Below are 20967 nucleotides of genomic sequence, written 5' to 3' on the forward strand. Positions count from 1 at the left end.
CGTTTGTTCTGCTGAAATGAGATCAGTTAAAGGAAGGTGAGAGTCTATTCACAGTGAGGGCAAAGCGATAAACACACACGGACACACACACACACACACATCCGTGCCTCACAGATTAGTGACACCTGATCATGACGAGCCAATCACAAAGCTGTGTGAAGTGAACCAGCAGCAGAGATGAGCGCACTCTCACCCACCCTCGAAAGAATCTGTAACTTGCGGGAACTGGTGAACTGTATTAACAATGGTGGTATCCTAACATAACGGCTGAAGCCGCCCGTTGAAGGCCATGCCCTTACTGGGTAATGCTGCAATTTATGAAGTGTCTGTTTCTGTTTCTTTCTTTCTAATCAGGAGTGAAGCAGCTATCACTTTATTAGGGTTACATAACTGAATATCTGCCCCATACAGACACACGCGCAGACGTGAACGCTGAGGAATGTTTACTGCAGGCAGGCAATGCAGTGCAACACAAAAGTAGTATATGCATAAATAGCCAACCACATGTGTAGCATATATTTATACATTGGCTTTTTACTTTGATTAGAGAGCCTGGTGGCGGAGGCGAGGAAGAGGCAGCTCGGCTCAGAGCCCAGGGGGTGGTCTCATATTCAGAGCTGTGGTAGACCACAGACTCCAGTTCATCATGCTCAGCCTGATTCACACTTCTGTGGGTGTGTCAGTCTCTGTGTCAGATGAAACAGTGTGAAGGCTGACTCAAAGCAAGAGTTTGATACGACTCAAAAAATCTGGCTCAAGACGTTTGACTGCGCAGTCTCGTCCCCGTACGGTTGCTTTGAGCTGCGCCCATCAGAAGATTTCATACTCAGATACATCCTTTTAAATTATCCATGTAAGGATGACTCATTGCACACCCTAAATATTTTAAATGTGTGGCTCTTGGTCCCTTTAGTGTATGTGGATGCTTTTGTATATATACCTGTCTGTCTGTATCGTATGGAGCTTATGAAGCCGTTATGGGTGAGGTGAATGGTCTTGACAGTGCCAGAGGCCTCGTCATAAGTGAAGGTCACCAGCGTAGAGTCATAAACCACTTCGGAGAGCCGTGCTGCTGGTGTATACCTTCAAAAAGAGAGTGAAATGAAAACAGACCAGCCTTTAGATTAGATGATAATTAGGTTACGTACTGTAAAATATACATTTGCTCTTAAGTGTAAGTAAACATGCTATACCTCATGAATAATACAAAGATGCCTCTGGGCATTAAAGAACAAGTTGCATCATCCCTCATCATTTCATCAAAATCAGACCAGCTGCTGTGGCTGTTATAGCCTTTCATATCTTGAAAATGGGGCCTTTTATTATAGTGTCCCTATCGAGCCAATGAGTATTAAAAATGTTAAATGCCAGAACACTGCCCGAATCAGTCCTCCAGCTTTCATCAAAATCAGATCAGTGGTGTCTGACATAGTATGATGATACAAAATTTGACCTTTAATCAGTCTCCCCCATTAGTCCAATCAGTGTAATTTGTGAGGACTGCTGGGTGTGTGTGTGTGTGTGTGTGTGTGTGTGGCACGCTTTGGTGTCAGCTAGACTCGGTCTAATAGGGCTTTTAAATTTCTGAGATTAGTCTTTAATTACAGCACCTTCATCAAGCCAATCAGTGTTATGTTTTTATAAGCCTGACTATTGTGCCAAGATGCGTATTGCCTCCAAGCTTCATCAGAATCAAACCAGTGGTGTCGGCACCGTCACCTCCCCCACGCTGCACTGCCTCACCACATTAACTGGTAAAGCCGACAGCCAGGAATATTTCTGTGATCTGTGTCATACCTGTAGATGACACTACGCCCTGTACCCAAGTACTGAGTCCTCGTCAGCCGCCCATCCAGGGTGTAGTCCTGCATGAAGGAGGCTTGGCTGTCGGGAGGTGTGTAAATGTTCCTGTAGTAACCAATGGACAGAAGTGACTGCAGGGTGTGTTTCACCATGCTGGGCATCGTCACGGCAACCAGACGGTCCGTTTGATCGTATTCAAAGACGTAGCGCCGCTGGCTATGCAGGAGCAGCATAATGGACTGAAAGAACACAGATGGATACGTAGCACAGAGTTATACTGAATACTGAAACTCTGTGGTTTGACCAGCTCCTTCTTTCTCTGTCTGGTGTATTTTTGTATTTCAATGTCATGTGGAGAAAACTTTTTAGGTGAGAAGAAGCAACCTTGGCTTTAAGCTTGAGGTTTTCCACATTTTTCTTTTTGCCAGACAAGCTTTTAAAATCACTGTCTGCAGTTTGAACTGAAGAAAAGAAAAAAAATGCAAAAATACTTTTATATTTAACTGTAAGGTATAATATTAATTTATTAATAATACATGCAGGTGTAATTCATTTCTGGATGGTTCTGTAATAAAAGCTCATTTGCACTCTGTCTTAGATCAAAACCTGAAACTAAATATATTTCAGGGCTGAATATCATTTCATTAAATATTTCAATTAATTTCAAGTACGGAAATTATAACTTCTGGTGGCTTTCAGCTTCATCACACACTTAAATGAACATACTTTTCTTTTGCGTGTTTTAGCCCATGTGCTGCACTGCACATTATTTCTAACTATGTTGAAAAGTATTATGAGAATTTAGTGAAAAACCCACTCTCAGGAAACCGCTGGTTTCATTTCTTTTCACTACTCTGAAAATCAAGTTGCAGAGCCTTGAAACTTTTTTGAGTTATGTAATCCATCAGAATGAACATCTTGTCTGCTTTTATTGCTCTCAAAGCTGTGTTATTATCGTGTAGTCATGCAGCTTTAAGTGCAGATCTATTTAAAAAAGTCTGTCCCATGACGGCATTTTGAAAAAAAAAAACTTATCTGTGCTTGAACTTCAGACATGAACTTCACTCTGCTAGGGGTTTTTCATGGTCTGATAAAATGAATGGAAACTAGTTGATGCCTCAAAGGAAGGAAAAACACCCTATAAATGTGGTTAATAGTACAGTGCAGTAAACCATTTTAACCTGCTTTCCATTCCTTACTTTAATTTCTTGCAACAGAAAGCGTTTGCACTTTTAGTGTTAGTTTTGGTTTCACATAAGTAAAATAACCCATGTAGCAGCAAACAAACAAAGAAAGAATAGATGTGTCAGATTTCTTTGCAAGACAAAAACAAATGAGTGAACTGTCACATAAATCTCAGACTGATATAGTTCTGCCTATCACATCCCACCTGAAAGGGTTTTTTGTAAGTACAGCTCTTACTCTGTCTGCGTATGTGTAGCTCCAGATCTTGCCGTTGACCCAGGCTCTGGACACCACCCTGTCGTTCTCGTACTCCAGCCGTTCAGACCACTCTCCACGGTGAATGGCTGACAGCAGTCCTCCACCAGAATAGCTGATATTTACTTCGGTGTATTTGCTACTGGGAGACCACACCACGGGCCGGCCCAGCAGGTCATACTGGATATGGAGGGTGAACTTCCTGTGGTCATCGTAGATCTTCCCTACTCTGGTGCTCTGATCAAAGTCTATGGACAGCAGGTTCCTGTTATGTGCCTGGAAAGAAAAACAGGAAAATGTCAGCTGGTGGGGGGAGAACAAACTAAAACTGCTTTATAATCACCATAAATTCTAAATAAGGCCACAGACATGCAAATATAAATGAAGTGGCATGTCTGAGACAAGCTGAGATTTCATTAGTTTAGATAAATTAATTGTGACATTTAGAGCAAACCGGGTCTGCATAATAACAATAAATTGCCTTGTGAACAAGTGAAGAACTGAGTCCTGGGGATTGCTAATTAATTAGCAGACATCAGAAAAAATGTCCTATACTTATAAAATATTCTGTTTGTGTAGTATACTTTCTGTGCAGAGGAAAACTGAAGAGGTGTTGCAGTCAGTGTGCCATTTGCGGAAAGTACAGCTAATGCTGACATCATTAATCACTCAAAAACATCTAGCGTGTAAAAACAACAGGCCGTGGTACTGTTCTAACTGCTCCCCAGTCTGACTCAAAGCTAACGTAAATTTGCTGATTAGATGTGGGAACACTGTGCTTAGAAATGACATTTCTTTGACACTTTTAATGGAGTGTGTAAAGGTCAGATTGGCCCAGCATACTTCTAAGATGTGGTTTTGGTGATGTAATCTGTCCTATTCACATAGTTTACATGTTATTTGGCTGGTGTTTGGATTTATACTGGCTCCAACGTGCATTCTTTTGCTAATGCAAAGTGTCTGTGTGTAGTACTCAGTCTGGAGGACTGGATTTTCTGTATTATCTGTATTAGCTGTAAGTGTCTGTAGGTGTTTTACCCTGAGCCTGCGTTCATAAGTGCTGTAGTTAGTCTTGCTCTGCTCTTTCCTCTGCCTCCACTCTATGAGGCTCGGGGCGTGGTCTCCTGGCAGGCTGATGTTACAACGGCTGGCCGTGGGACTGACTCCTCCCCCTACACCTCCTGGGAGGAGGGGCTCTGTGCTGAGAGACAGCTCCATCCCACTCGCCAGGGACACAAGGAAGGAACCATCAGCACTTACTCTGTAAGAACTCTGAGTGTGGTCTGGGGGCAAAACATACGTTATGGGATGGTCACACACGTACAAAGTTGTGAACACATAAGCACAGAAAACCACACATGCACACGAGAATGTAAATATGCAACAACAGATGAAAAAAAGTGTGAAAAAAAACCCCCAGTTCCTCAATAAGATACAGCAGCAGACATACACGACTGGCTTTTTGTATGTGTCTTTGCATTCATTTCTAAAACCTCTGTGTAGAGTGTTTGTTTTTTTTTTTTTTACATTTTCTCTGCAACTTTGGTGCTGAACTATACCTATATACTACTATATTACCTTTGAAAAATGTAATCTATTCAAAAAAACAGGAAGGAAGAAGAAAGACAGACAGAAGGACAGATAGAGAGAGTCAAAGAAAGAAAGAAGAACAGAGGGAAGGAAGGGGTGCATGGCCGTGACAGCTTTTCACACATTGCAAAAGTTTCTCAGAAACTGTTGTTTCATTTCAATATTGGTAAGCAAATGATCATACAGAATTTACCAATGCCACGCCATCAGTTTGTATCTTGCCTTCACCATTTGTAAGACACAATTAATTTTATAAAATGGCAAAAATAATCATAAAACTAGATTTTAATCATAAAACTTAACACAGCTAATAAACTGGATAGTAACTTCTATTCCCTCCACCACTATAAAACCTCTTTCTGTACATATGGTTATTGTTGCCTCAGAGGCAGGAAAAGACACAGTGAATTTGTGGGTGGTGGAAGTAAAGAGGGCCACTCTAAAATAGGGGGTCATTTCAACTCTTCCCTGGCAGCTCTGTCATACTGTAGCACCGCGCACATGCCTGCGCGCGTGCAAGTGTATTTATGTGTGCTGGAGCAGCTTTTCTCTCCCTGCAGTCCTGTCATTGTGACAACTGCTAGAAAGCAATTAAAGGGATGACATGAGAAGAAACTGCTCCCATGAGCGGCTTCTCCACTCCACTCTCATTTTCTCTTCTTCTCATCTCTGCCCTCTTTTCATTTTTTCCAGCGGTTGTTAAGACATTTCACAAGTCAGTCGGATCTGTCTCTTCTTACGTAAATAAAAAAATAAAAGCAACTTTTTTTTTTTTTAAACTGCCCATTATTCTGGTTATGTAAAGAGGTCATATCAGAGCCATATGTGAATTATTTATAGAAGGCTTATAGAAGGCTTTTTCAAAGCTGTGAATCTCTTACACATAAATTCGGTGCAGCCGATGAAGGAGGAGAATAAGAAAAACACAGGTCAGAGCGTCTGACCCGACCAGAATAACAGCCAAGTTATTGCAGTTTGTCAGTCATAAATGTTTAAATATCACTATAACCTTACAGCTTGCCCTCTTTATACATCTGAGTGTCTTGTCTATGGTTTAGCACTCCTCACATGAGTCATAAATAGCCCTGCACCTCTGTGGTAAAGTACATGGGGACAGATGCATGACAGTGAGACAGTGAGGTTCCTTCCTGCATGTTGACCTGTGAATATGATCAATGTGGTGTTAAAAAAAAAAAAAAAAAACAAAGCACCGTGATGATTTACCCTGTCTGAAGGTGAAGATGGTGTCACTGGCGGACAAGTTGGTGCTTGTGACAAAGTTCTCGCGGTTAGATGCCTCAACCTCCACCCGAGACCAGCGCTCCAGGTTGCCGTGGAAACCGCTCACTTCACCCGTAGGGAGGGTGATGTTGGTCACACGGCCCTCGCTGTTGTACCTTGGAAAATAAACACAAAGACGATGACGTGCAAGCACAAACACACACACACACAGATAACTGTCGCTCTCGGACAAATGAACACAGCAGTACACACACAAACACGCATGCACACTCACTATCTGTTTTCCCCTCCCATACACAAACGTGAGCACAGAGTAAGTGTCAACTATGATTTATATGTGTAATTATCCAGCCGTAGAATTTAACACAGAGACTGGGTTGGCAGTGGTGAATAATTCAGGCAGATGTGTTTTTGCGTGTGTATTATATGTGCAACACGAAACATGTGTGTGATCAAAGTGCTGCAGAGACGTCTTTCAGCCAGTCAGTCAACAAAAAAATACAGACCGAGTCTCACTAGCTTTCTACAGTGGTGGTGGTGCAGTTGTTGCCACCAGATGGCACTCACATGTCACACCGCTTACGTAAGTTCTATCTCCCATTCATACACGTGCACATACATATAATCCCCATGTCCACACAAATAATCAGAGTGAAGCAATAAAGCATGAATGAAAGAAAGTGAAAGAGGGAAGGAAAGAAAGATAGAGAGAAGAAAAAGTGAGAGCACAATAAGCAGAGAAAAACAACTATAAACTTACTCATAAACAGTGGTCCAACTGTTCTCATCACTCTTGGTTGCTAGGAGACCCGTGTTGCCATGGTAAGTGATGTGGGCGATGTCATGGCCTTGGGCTGACACCTTCCTTAGTGTACCACTGTTGCTAAGAGACAGCCAGTACACCTGTCCGCCAGGTAGCGCCAGCCAGAGAGGCACTCCATGAGCGTCTCGCCTCACCTGGAGCCCGTGGCCGTCGCGACACGTCAGCCCAGACAGCTGTCCGTCTGTGCCGTAAGTGAAGTTGTACAGGTAGTGGCCGGTGATCAGGTGCTTGGTGTACATGTGGGAACCATTCTGTCAATGGAAAGGAAGAGAAAGTGATCAGGACTGTGTTGCAGCTGCTAATTATAAATCCATTACTAAGTTTGTGTATAAAGTCCTTCCTACGTAGTTAACGTTACTACTAGATAGTCTGAAACCAGTGACTTGCTAAATGTTGTTGCCCCATTAAAATTTTACTTTTTAAACCCATCCCACACGTGGGATGGTTTGACCTTAGTAGCACTACTACAGGTGTTTTTTGATCTGTACTGGACTCAGTCTTTACACAACCTTGACAAATGATGCATTGTTTGAAAGCTCTAAGTCTCCTGAATCTATCAGTGCTATCTATCAACTGCTGTTGACACAAAATTGGTTCAGAGTTGTAGCAATGCTCCAAAGTGTTTAACTCCAAAGCTTTAAAAAATATTATAGTTTAACTGCTAATCCTTTATAAATGAATGTTTTACTTAGTTGCCAGCCACAACAGTGTGGTTTGTACTGTTTTCACCTTGTGAATATGTGTGTATGTGTGTGTGTCATCATGGCAAAATGTGGTTCTAGAGACAAACCACTGCTGCAGGAACTACTGCAGAGGCTGTTGAGAATAATTTGGCAGGTGTGTGTGTGTGTGTATCTGTTGCAAAAACTTTACAGGTGTGTATTTGAGATCAAAATGAAGGTTTGAAAATGAGTGTGGTCTGAGCGAAGACACCGGAAGTAGGGGGGTAGGAAGTAAAGAAAGGGTCATTGTATCCCAGTTTCAATCATTCCCCTCCGCCCCTCCGATATTCGGTAAAACTAGAGACCATCTTGCGATGGGATCACATCGTCAGGCATATTGAATAAATCTTGCACAGCTCACCTGTTTCGCCAAACTCACTTCTCTCATGTTGTGTGCTCCATTGCACCATATGCACTGATCTGGCGTCACAGCTGCTGTGATCCCAGCGCAAGATGGTCTCTAGTTTTATTTGTGTCAGCATACATGGAGAGTTTGGAGTGTTAGTACTAATATAGTTTAGAATGTGTGGGAAACATTTGAATACGCTAACCTTGCTGATGTTATTGGGTCATTCGGTCGAACGCTATCAGCATAACATTCTGTGATCTGAGGCATGTTTTGTCATTTTTTTGTGAAATGCGTGTATCCTACAAACTAAATGAATGTAAATGAATGTGACAGTAATCACCTTCACTGAGATATTGCTCTCTAGTTTATACTTTTTATGCAAATGCATATTTTATACACAGAGCCTAGGCACCTGGCTGAAGAGATAGAGCTCCTGGTCCAGCGGGGAGCTGATCTCCACCAGTCCGTTCGGGCTGGGCTGAGGCTGGTTGGGGCTGACAGCTCTGATCCGGATGTTGCCCAGATCAGCAATATACAGGGTTCCATTGGGGGCCACGGCCAGAGAGGAGGGGGCTTTGAGACGAGCGTCGCGGGCGTAGCCTCCATCTCCTGATAAGACACAAGACGACATTATTTCAATGAGGACAAACCCTTTATCAACAAAAACAGCATAAGTGAGGACACCCTCAGTTATAGACACACTGAGAAGTACAAATCATTCTTCAGAGCAGGAGAGAAGTCACAACCGGTACACACAAGCTTTGCAAAATATGAAGCTCCCCTGGCGTCGCTTAAGCATTTATCAGTTTAGCTCAGGACTTGGACTTGTTGGGATACCGTAGCTTCCCAATGGAGTGGATATGACCACCTTGATAGTGACCTCAGCCTTATCAGACAGTGGTAGTGGGTAACTGAAAGCATTCAGATGTCTTTGGTAGCACAGCAGGATAATAGCCGGGTGAAGCCCTTTAGATGCTGTCAGCAGTAGGCCCAGGGCCTCTGATGGGTCTGTGCAGACAGCAGGGTGGCAGTTTATCTCTTGACAGCATGCGCATTATGTGTGTGTGTGTGTGTATGTGTATGTTTTTGTGCGTGTGCGCTCATGTCTGTTTGTATTTGCGGGCGTGTGCTCACATATGCGCGCATGTTCAAAGCGCGAGTGTTTATGGTGAAGGGATGGAAACGGAAAGCCTCTGAAGAGAGTAATCATCTGTTAACAGCAAGACATGATTGAAAATATGCAAAGTACAACCAAAGAAATAGGGATGGTTACAGCCCATTGGCTTGTGGCATGGGAAAGACACTTCCCTCCATTTTGAATAGAAAAGAGACTGATTTTTATGAGCAGAATTAAATGATAAAATCACCTCCTCTGACACTTACAATGAAAGCATGGCCTAACTGTCAAAAGAACATCTGCTTATTTGTTTGGTCCTTTCCTTCTTCCTTTTATTATATTTCAGGTGCCCTTCCATGATACACCAACCAGTTAAAAGTGTCGACGGCAAGATGAGAGCTTTTTCTTTCGCCAGCTGTAATGTGAATAGATTTGAAAGGTTTCTCTGGAGCTGGTTCCTACTGAATTTTAGCTGGTGGAGTCTGCCTATGAATACAAATATATCCCTCCCATATACATAGACATATGGAGTTTCTGCAAACCCAACACACATACATTCACAAAGTCAGACTACATTCACTTACTTCTGCATTGTGACATTAGGGATGGTCATTTCTTCCCTGCATATTGTCATGATTTACTTAAAAATGATATATGAATAATTTTTTGAATTATTTTTCAAAGAGAGTCAAAAATTCCCTGCTCAGATATTAAAATTCCATCTAACCTAAATAATTTAGACATATTGAAAGTTGAAGGAAACAGCGCAGGAGACAGACAAGACAGAGAAAGTTCTTCTCAAGCTCTGCTAATAAAATCACTGGCCAGCAGGGACACACAGGCAGCAAGATTTAATCACTCAATATAAAACACACTGACTATTTCAGTTCATTTAAGTTCTGTCAAAACTCCTGTTTTTGTTTCCTTTAAACAGACGTCAGAGCCAGGCCAAGCGTGATATCATCTGAAATTATTTTTAAGTGCAGTTACATGTTGTTTTTAGGACTGTAATCTTATTAGACATAATCTAATACTCTCACATTACTTAGTCCTGCATGCACATCACAAGTGTACACTGATGACCCACCAGAGAAGCAGTCACAGTTGGGGTCTATCTTACAGTCACAGTCCGTGGGGGCTCCAGAGATAACAGATATCTCCCCGTTGGTCGACACCTGTGGAGTGTTCAAAAAAAACAAAAAACAAAAAAACCCCGTCACACACAGCTACAAAATGCTGTAGGAGATCATTGTTGGAGAGAACATAATGTTCAGCGGCGTCCTTTGTATCGTCTAATCTCCCCAGAAAAACAGATAATGATAGCATTTCATAAAAACCTGAGCTGAAAATGCAGATTAATGACGTTATAATGAAACAGATGGAAAGTGACAACAATGTATTTGGCTGTTTATCCACCAGTCGTTCAAAAAAAAATCTCAGATGATATCTTAGATGCCTTTTTTAATTTTAGCAAAAACAAAAGGACAATGCATCTTCACTGCGTGAGAACATTCATTGTTTGGCCTAAATGGGGATTTGTTGACTGACTGACTAATCTTCGCAACGTTAAATCCAGCTCTCCAAACAAATTAAACCGACTGTCCTGATGGGAAACGCTATAAAAGAAGGTACTACAGCTACAACAACAATCTGATTTTCATTCATCTTGGTAGAATGATGCCTGACTTGTTTTTTTTGGTCTTAAAGGAATATTTTGGAGTTCTGAGTAATGCACTTATGTGATTTCTTGAGTTAGATGTATCTTGTTTGTTTCATCTGCACAAAAACTATGCTGTAACAACACATAGCATATTAATTAGTGAGATTTAGAAGCGCTGGTAGGTGGATTTTGTTACCTTTGTACAGAGCCAGACTAGCTGTTCTCCATATATCTTTGTAATATGCTGAGTTAAACAGCTGTTGGCAGTAGCTTCATATTTAACATACAAACATGAGAATGGTATCGGCCTTCTCATTGAATTCTTGGCAAGGAAGCAAATATGAATATTTTCTCAAAATGGTGAACTGTTCCTTTAAAATTTGATAGCCTCAGTCTGTCTCAGTCTGTTCCAGTAACTCAGAGCAGGAAATCAGTCCTAAGTTTCCAGAAATTCTCAGCGAGATACACATTAGGCTCGGGAGTGGTTTACTCACACTGTACGACCTGCAAGATTTAGGAGAGCTGCAGCTCTGTCCTCACAGTTTTGAGTTTCAACATGCCTGGATAGTGATAAGTAAAACTTGTCCAAACATTCAAGGACAGAAGGAAACGCAGAATATACGATCTCTGATTTTAAATCAAGTGGATTTAAAAGTCTTGTCTGCAACAAACACTCCAAGGACAAGTTCTTGCAGTTTGCCCTTAACTGAAAACAAACAAACAAACAGCCACAGCAGAGCTAATGTGTAATGACTGTGATTTTAATTCACCCCAAAGCTGCTTTACTGTACAAATTCAACTACTTCCCTGCCTTTATACAAGATTAAAAACAAAATTCAACACATATTGGTTATGCGTGTGTGGTCCTGGATGTTGTGGCCAAATGTTCAGGGTTCTTGTGGCAGACAGACGTGCCTGGACCATGAGAACAGCCCCACAGCAGTGCCAAAGCAGTGCCCGCGTACTTATTGCAGCCAAGGCACGTTCACATTTAATAGGGATTAATACTGAAAAAACAGACTTGCAAGCTAAACAGTACAAGATGCAGCTGGTGTCAGCCATTTAAGATGAAATGTAGCGGTTAATTTGTGTGTCATTTTTTTATCATTTTAAAATATACTGTCAGTCTGTACCTGTGCGCAGCTAGTTTGTCTTACAAGTGACACAATGTTCTGCATTTAATTTAATTTTTCCTACATCACATTGTATCTGCAGCCGCCTGTCAGGGTTTTTGAATGTGTTGATTGCACATCAGAAGCTGCTGAGAATATCTGCAACACATCATCATTAATTTTATTTTACGGTTCAGTCTCACAAAGTAGTTTCATTCATTTTCAAAGGAGAACTTCCACTTGCTGCTGGGAGTGTGCGTAGGAACTTTCATAAATAACTCAAGTCCCACTCTGAAGCAGGAGGAATTTTCACTTCTAGTTTGACTTTCTGCGTGAGTGATTCTCAGATGCTTGGCAAATATGGGCCCAGAAATATTAAACATAAAATATGTGTGACAAATACAGTAAGAAAAAAAAAAAGTATTTCATTGCCTTATCAAACATGGCTGCCCAGTCTCCATCAAAAAGGCATCCGAGGCGTTTTATGTTCCTCTCTGCCTCCACATGGACTCAGCATGGTACTGTTGACCACAAAGGGACTATTGATTGAATCCAGCAGGCAGTGTCTTTGTGATGCTGGAGCCCAAATGCCGTGGGCCTGTGATAGCATGCTGCTAGCTAATGGAGCTAATGGACAAAAATGTTTGTTTTTTTTTTTTCCCCAAAAATGAAAGCAGGCTTTTGGATTATTTTCAGGATGCATCAGAGTTTTGTGCAGTGGCTTCAGAAAGTATTCAGACCCCTTCTCTTTTTGCACACTTTGCTGTCTTGTAGATTTAATTTTCGATAGATAAAACTGCCATTTTTTCCCCATTAATCTACACTCAATATGATGCAACAAGTTGGAGAATATATTTGTGCCATGAGGCCAGATGGACTACTGGTGTCATTTTTAATTTGTACTTCTTCCTGTTTGTTTTTTCTAGGGACATAAAAGACATTCTTTCTGGGCCCATTGCTCTGTGATCATTCACAGAGGCATGCAGGGATTTGGACATCTGCTCTGAATTTAGAAAGAAGGATGCAGTTGCAGATTTTACAGGATGTAGTGGAATATAACAAGGTGTAGTGAGTTAGTTGCTACAATCATATAGTAAATTTGATTCTGTCAATCAAAAGGACATGGGTAACACTGAATGTGAAGAAAGTAGTGGCTTAGAGGTGTCTTATGTGAGAGCTTCCTCTGAAGATGTATAAACATGGCAATCTTGTGGCTGGTATCAGCTGATTTTAATGACATTAAATCCATCATTGGTTGCTGCCCTACAAAGTGCAATCAGAGCATCGCTAGCTAAAAATAAGCTGAAATTAACTACAGTGTGTAAGCAGTATTTTTAGTGACAGAGTGACCTGCTGGATGCGGTTGATGCGCCGCTCATCAGTCTCTGCGATGAACAGTGTGCCCAGGTGGGACAGGGCGATGGCCTTGGCAGCCTCCAAGGTGGCGCGCACCGCTGCCCGGCTCACCAGGTGGTGGTCAATACCTGGAACTTGGCAATGGATGGGACGTCCTGCCACAATACGCACCTGAAGACCCTCTGACACCTAAAGAAATACACTATCATGTGTTAGCTATGTAAAAGAGAGGCAGAACGTAAACAACAGTTTACAACAGCTGCTGTTGGGGTAATTATTTTTTGGTCAAAGTAATCAGCCACTGACAATGAAGCTTTGTTGATCCAGTGTGTCAGACTTCAAGAGGCCTAAGCCAGCCTCAACTAATGACTCATTAATTTTCTCAAGATACACGCTCAAACAGGTAATTTGTTAATTTTGTAGAACAGGTTTTTGGGTCATAAGCAAAACCTGAGTGACACAGCATGTTATTTTTTTTTAGCAAGGTGCTCTTTTCCTCTCTTTTATGTTGGCAGCCACACTCTCCCTGAATGCACCTAAAGTGACAGCACTGCAATTTGCAAGAAATATTTTATTACTTTCTTCCTCTGTTACATACAGTGCCAGTGTCTCTCAAAAAAGCATACGCTTGAATTGGAAACAGGCTTAGAATTAATTCACTGTGTGTGTGTGTGTGTGTGTGTGTGCGTTTAGGACTGTTTCTCTACCTGCAGGACGATGTTGTTGTCCAGGATGTAGAGGGAATTGTCCAGTGGGTTGATGGCGAGGTCTGTTGGCCACTCTAGACGTACCTGTGAAATCACACACATACATGCACACACACACACACACACACACACACACACCATATGTACAGTAACTGTAATGAGAACAAAAGAACTGGAAAGCCTTAGTGGCGATCGCCCACAAGAGTCAGCTACAGGTGATACAAATAATATCTCCTTAATAACATAGCATTAGGCCTCCTGACCCTCCCTACTCATGCAAAGGTCAGTAGCGGGCAGGGAGCCTTCCCTGTGTTTATTCAAGGCTCACACTGGCTCGCCTCGGCACTGTTCCAAATGTCAGCCAATAACCATGATCGCTGCCTGCTCAAATAGCACACCCTGCCTGCTAACACTGTGGGGGTCAAAGACAGACAAACCTACACTAGCGCACAGCCACCCACATTGCTGTCTATCTCGCACACATAAACACTCAAACTGTGAGCTGCATCTGCTATGGAGACGAGGCGTTGCGTCTGAGGGATCAGTGAGGTGATTGATGACTCTGAGGATGGATTGGTAAATAAATGGATCATGTTAAATTGCCACTGACATGTCCAATTATAGGCTCTGTCAAATGAGAGCGAAGAGGGTTCACTCTGAAATCCCATTTTAAGAGGTAGAGAGATTCATCAAGCAGGACTCGCCCTGTCCTTAGCCAAAGAGGACACGCATCAAATCACTCCTGCTCATGATATTGAACTTTGCAGTGATGCCAGACGATCACTTTCACAAGTGAAGTTGAGCTGTAAATAGAGCTGGGCCAGTTGAATTAAGATTCATTTTTGCTAAGAAAAGTTGTTTTATAATCCTCTACTTAAGTAAAAGTAGCAATGCCAGAATGGAGAAATACAATCCATTTCAGACTATTACAACACTTTCTTATTATTGTTACTGATGAATAACATTTAACAGCTAATTTTAACTATTTTATACACTGTTGGTTAGTTTAACCTATAACAAATCCTTAAGCAGTAATTATAGTTGTCAAATAAGAGTAGCTGAATAAAAATACAATACTTTCCTCTGAAATTTAGTGGAATAGAAGTATAAAGTAGTTCAAAATGAAAATGATTACGACAAGTACCTCAAAACAGAACTTAAGTACACTACTTGAGTAAATATCCTTATTTGCACCACTGGCACCAAAACTAGCTCAGATTGTCACGTTAGTTGCAGTGACAGACAGTTAATCATCTGAACAATGTTTCTGACTGTTGAGGAGCACCATCTGTGATTTTAGTGCTGTGTGTGTTACTTCATGACTCCATATGTCAGTTACTCAGTGTCGCGATGCGAATCACGGAGTAATGTGCGGAGGGCTGTGGTTACAGTCTGGTCATTTGCAATCGGCAAGGTTTTTGGTTCCATGAAAGAGAGACAGCTAACACTAGCTAGCTGCTCTGTATGCAGGAGTTGTAAATGATTCAGTAGGTGTTGAAATAACATAAAGGAAAGGTAATATCTTGTAGAAATTAGTGCGAAAGTTAACAAGCAAGGCTTAAAAGTACTTGAAATGAACTAAACTTACTTATCCTATCTTGCTAACGTCCACTTTCCAAGTGATTTGCAAACTTAACAGCACAGTGGGTCCCCCCAAATGCTGGATTTGGTAAAAGGGATAGATTACTGAAATTGCCATCAGCAGAGCTCAGTAGCACATCACAGAAGCCGAAGCTTACAATTTGTTCCCACGAATATGTCCATAACCAGTTTTTAGCTCTGAATAAGCAAAAAAAAAAAAAAACCTACAGAGGTTTCCATCAATACTGACACCACACTGAGGTCAAAAGCAGTTTATAAGAACAAACACAGATGGAAGATGAATGTGACGGGACGCGATCAGACGTGCTGCAGAGCCCAGTGACTAACAAAGAGAAAGACTGTGAGGTAATGTGGGCCCCTTTAAAGACATATAAGAGCACCACTGGGAATTCACTGGGGCTGAACATGCACATTAGCATACACACACATACACATGCGCTTGCATCCGTATGTGTGGGCAGAGATTCCTCTATAGAGCCAGCAGTTCATCTATAATTCACCCTCTGCTCTAATAGGCCTGATATAAGTCAGCAGAGTGATCTGAAGGCTGGCTGATCAAATCTGTGCAGTAGCTGTCTTTGGTCTTACCATGCGCTCTCTCTCACACAGACACACACCTTTAAGAAGTCACAAAGAGTTTGTACAGAAGAGGCCAGGCAATTTAGATTGACACAACAATCACTGCCTGTAAGAGAACATCAAAATAAATACTTTATGTTTGTGATCTGTCTCCTTTTTTATCTAAATCGCTCAAATGGGCTGAGACAGAACACATGCAGGAGACTTATTTTTCTGGAAATGATTTAAAACAACACTTAAATTTAGAGGATGAAGCTTTTTATTCAGAGCAAAACATGTGGCTCCAGCTTTCCTCCAGTCATGTCAACTCAGCTGCATTATTAGCTTACCTGGCTGATGTCCATGCGTGCATCACAGCTTAGCGGCTGCGTCGACATCAGTCCGTTTGAGCCAATCACAGTGGAGAGCAAACCCCTCTCATTAATCTTCTGAATGGTGGTGCCATCAACGAAGTAGACAACACCTTTTTTATCCACTGCAATACCTGGGCGGGTGAGAGAGAGAGGGAGAGAGGCAGAATGAGCTTTTGAAGATGACAGAGAGAGCGAGAGGGGGTGAGAGAACAAAAAGGGAAAAAGGAAAAGACGTGAAAGAGAGTATGAGAGAAGAGAAGAAGTGGGGAGGAGAGAGTGAGGGAGAGAAGTAAAGAGGAGAGAGGAGAGGGCTTCGGAGAGGCACCCAACTCAGTTAGACATTCAGCTCAGCAAGCGGCTGTCTTATCAAAGGCACTGCACCACAGAAATGTAATTATATTTCCATTCCAGAGCCCACTAAAGGGATTAGAACAATGCAACTGGAGGAAGAAGTTATTTGTCACATTAGATGTGCGCAGGGGTACCGCAGTGAACTTTTGACATTTGACGCCTGTGTAAATGTGCATTATAAATGTGCTTCCATGAACGTGCATGTGTGCACACGCTGGCCTGTGTTTGCACAGCGCATGTGAACACATGCTTGGTGAGAGGGTTTTTGCTATGAACAGCATATACACTTGAACTCTCCTTGCGGTGGAGCTCTGCAGTAGACAGCGGAGCAGAGTGACGAGGAGAGAGGTAAGTCCAGGTATTAAAGGTCAGGGCAGACTATGAATCATCTGTTATGGATGAGGAGCGACCTTCATCCCCGTCTCATCTCCATACAGAGAATAGCCCTCAACTCCTCGGCAATAATATTCCACGACTCAACCCTCACCTCTCATGCCGCATGCTCCCAATTCTACTTGATTGCTTTCACTTACACAATTACTCTGACAATAAGCCATATTTCAGTATTCATACCTGCCATCTCCAACGCATGTGGCTCACGATTGTGCCATTTAAAATACATTTTGTTTATGGTTTATCATTAAGTCATGCAAAGTTTATGTATATATGTCTTTATTTCAAGAATGACTCAAAGGACCTAATGGAGACAAAGTCTACTTATATATAAGCAACAATCACAAAACTAAATGGTGCCGTAAAAAACTGTCTGCAACAAAAGAAGCCATAAAAAAGAAAATAGATGACATACGACAGCAGAGTGGAAAGATTTGCCCAATATTCACTTTCCTCTTACCTGTGTTTTGCTCTCCACCAACTCCCGAGGAAAATATGTGACTCCTTAGAAGTTAAATGCTAGAAAATGCTCCTAAGAAGTTAAACTAACTAGCTGATTATTTTGTTTGGCTGCCGTTTGATACTGGCAAGGTATTGTGCAGTCGGTTTATTAGAGCTTGCAAAAACAGCTGCCTGCTGCAGCTGGAAAGTGGATTGATCAGAGCGGAGAGAGTGAACCAAAATATTAAAGCTGTGGGTCATAAATCCAAAATAATATGATGACTGAAAGCAAAAAAAAAATTTTAATGACAGAAAAAAGTGAAAAATGCCCATTGCAATTTCCCAGGGCACAAATAAACATCTTCAGTTATCTTGTTTTGTTCAACCAATAGTCCAAAATTGAAAGATACGCAATTCATAAAATGAAACAAAGGAAAGAAGAAGGGAAGCTGTGCCTATTTTATATTTTTTCCATACTAAATTAATTATATTAACAATCAATATCGTTGTTCACTAAAGTTCTGTTTATTGACTGAGTTTTAATTTTAGAAATAGCAGGTCTGGCTGCTTTCCCATCACTACCCACTTTAGAGGAGGAAGGAAAGTTCTGAAAAAGATTCAAAGAGCGATCTGACCATGCAGAAGTGCCAGCACATCGTGATAAAAATGGACAAGACACAGCTCCAACTACTCCTCCCTCATTCATACATCTTGTCCCATTTCCCTTGATTTTTTTTCTCTCGTTCTGTCAGTCTTTCTTCTTTCAAAACTCTGTCACACTGGATTATGTGGGGATGTGTCTGTGCTCACCCCCTGAGCCCGGGATAGAAGTCACTACTGCTCTTTTCCCCAGGCAGCACTAAGGTCTCATCCTCCTTGACATACAATAGCTTTCTATACGGGCAATTTCATTCAACATGTACACACACACACACACACACACACACACACACACACAAACATGCAAACACAGCGCTCCGCCACACACCAGAACTAGATTCGCAGAAGTCCTCAAACCGAGCAACCCTGGACCGACCCTGAGAGTCATAAATCGTGCAGGTGGAGAGGAGAGGTGGGCAGGGGGAGGGCCAGGGTCAGTGTGTTTCCTCCAGAGGCCAGAAGGTGAACTGCAGAGCTCTCCCTCCTGGCACCTTCATCATCCCTCTGACACAGACAGATTACACCACCCACACAGCCTCCCCCCCCCCCCCCCCCCCCCCCCCTCACCAACCTCCATTCCTCTCCTCCTCTTGCTTCCCCCTCGCACTCCATCCTCCCTAACTTGATCTTTTCCTGCTCTCTTTTTGCTCCCTCTTCCCTCTCCTTGTTTTTTTTTATTTATTTGTTGTCCTTTGCTTTCTTTTTGTTGCTGAACTCCCTCTATCTTGCAAGTGCTAATCAAATCAGTGGCCTTTGACCCTACAGTAATGTCTGCGCTATGTCTCCTTCTGTTCAGCCCATTTTTTATTCTTCCTTGTGTTCCTCTTGGCCTTACCATTTCTCCTCCTGTCACCTGGCATTATGCTGGGGGGACGTCTCAACTCACAGCACAGACTGAGCGCACTAAGGTCTGAAATTCGGCGCACTCTCCCTGCTGTAACGGCATCCTCGGACCCTTCCTACTTTCCTTTCACTTTCCCATCCATTCCTCCTCCTAGCATCCGAAACCTGTCCCTGATCTTCGAGCTCATAAATCCTGCACAAGGACATAACGAGGCAGCCAGGACTCTCTCTCAATACTGATTTCTGTTCTCTTCCTCTCTGTCCCTGGATATTCGTCTTTCTTCTCCTCCAACTTCCAACTTAAATTCCCTCTATTCTTTCTTTCTTTGCCTTTGTGTGTGGTTTTCTGACTCCCTCAGTATGCATGCTCAGGATCTGCATGTCTTACGTTCACATAAGAAGCTTCTAAATAGCTGCAAATCTATCATCAACAATAAATACAGGACTCGACTGACTTATTCATCCTCACGCAGGAACAACAATGAAGAAAGAGTGCTATTATTGCTTGGCACTGGCAAAAGGATTTACGCCAGTTTATGTGTTGTTTGAGAGCATTTCGGCATGTTTATTGAAAAAGCGACAGATTAGTCCGCATTCTCGTTGTCAGCGACTGGATTTGCTGTTGTGGGTAAAGCTGTGCGGTGGTTTAATAGCTGCACGCTACAGCCCTTCCATATAGCCAGTGGATACTCACAAGACATCAAAAGATTTACCGTTTCTCCCTGGGTGGACCTGGCACTCTGATAGTCATGTTTAGAAGCTGGCAGACACACCGGTGGAGAAATAATTGAGATAAATCTCAACTCCAGAGGGAGACGGACATTTGGCTAAAGTTGGGACTGGATTTTATCATCAAAGAAAAGTGAATTAGACTGAGTTGCACTGACCTTGGAAAAAACAGAGGGTGGGGAGAGGAGAGGAGTGACGAAGAGGATGATACAGTGATGCTATTCACATTCAACTCAGATTTAGGGAGAAAATGCAGCCAAAGAGAAAAAGACAGATAGCGCCAAAAAGAGGTGGGAAAGAGGAGAGAGGTGGCGATGAGACAAAGGGACATGATGAAGAATTGCTTCAATTAACCATTACAGGCCGATCACTCTCAATCAAAGAATCTCTTTGTTCTCTGTCCTTGTCAAAAGAATATCAGTTATAACGGCCCCCTGTGGCATTGCAACACAATCCAACCTGATTAATGCCTTGGAGAGGGGTTTTAGAGAGCATCAGTGTTGATTACAGCTGTTTGAAGAGAAGGAGCCACCAGGGGGTTTCCAAGCAGAGAGCCAGGGAGAGGTGAGGAAAGGTGTAAGGTGAGAAATGAGAAGTGAGAAAGACTAATTATGAGATAAGTTGTGGATTGTGTATCTTATTTAGCGGTAATGGCAGACAGCCCTGTTGGCATACAGTAACATCAGGATGTGGTGCATTTGTGTAGTGCGCGCTGACTGCTAACACCTGAGCCCTCGAGAGTGCAGGAAGTCAGCCTTCTGGTGTTGTTCAAGTTTCGCTTCTACAGTACTTTCACCCTTCAAATGCTGACAGCCAAGTTGCCGAAAGAGCTGCCTCTATGGATGAAAGCAAGAAGAATTGTAAAATCGTATGGAAAACAAACACATCATTGCCTGTCAGCTGGTGAAACAAGCAGCTGTAAGTGCAAAATAAGCACGTGTTCTCCAAAGGAAGCCTATTTAAAGGATGTGAGTGGGGAGGAGAAAGCATAATGTGTGGGTGTGTGGAAGTTCCATCTGAAAACCTTCACACCCACGCAACCACAGCACACGTGCGCACACACACACAGGTTAGTCTTTCCATAGTTGTGAGGAC

The 20967-nt window shown here is 42.3% G+C and overlaps 1 protein-coding gene across 1 annotated transcript in view; it reads right to left on the reverse strand.

Moving 5' to 3' along the window:
* Positions 1 to 20967, reverse strand: part of tenm1 (teneurin transmembrane protein 1) — a 171588-nt gene that overhangs the window by 7577 nt on the left and 143044 nt on the right. Inside the window, exons 23-33 of the mRNA XM_041047755.1 lie at positions 16432 to 16586; positions 13922 to 14005; positions 13209 to 13403; positions 10174 to 10261; positions 8382 to 8578; positions 6836 to 7149; positions 6058 to 6230; positions 4282 to 4526; positions 3226 to 3519; positions 1798 to 2042; positions 941 to 1083 (exon numbers count right to left, since the gene is read on the reverse strand). Coding sequence (XP_040903689.1) covers positions 941 to 1083; positions 1798 to 2042; positions 3226 to 3519; positions 4282 to 4526; positions 6058 to 6230; positions 6836 to 7149; positions 8382 to 8578; positions 10174 to 10261; positions 13209 to 13403; positions 13922 to 14005; positions 16432 to 16586 — 2133 coding nt within the window. The remainder of the gene's footprint in view (positions 1 to 940; positions 1084 to 1797; positions 2043 to 3225; positions 3520 to 4281; positions 4527 to 6057; positions 6231 to 6835; positions 7150 to 8381; positions 8579 to 10173; positions 10262 to 13208; positions 13404 to 13921; positions 14006 to 16431; positions 16587 to 20967) is intronic.

This window comes from Toxotes jaculatrix, chromosome 10 (assembly GCF_017976425.1).
Source record: "Toxotes jaculatrix isolate fToxJac2 chromosome 10, fToxJac2.pri, whole genome shotgun sequence".
In the NCBI taxonomy this organism is placed as follows: Eukaryota; Metazoa; Chordata; class Actinopteri; family Toxotidae; genus Toxotes; species Toxotes jaculatrix.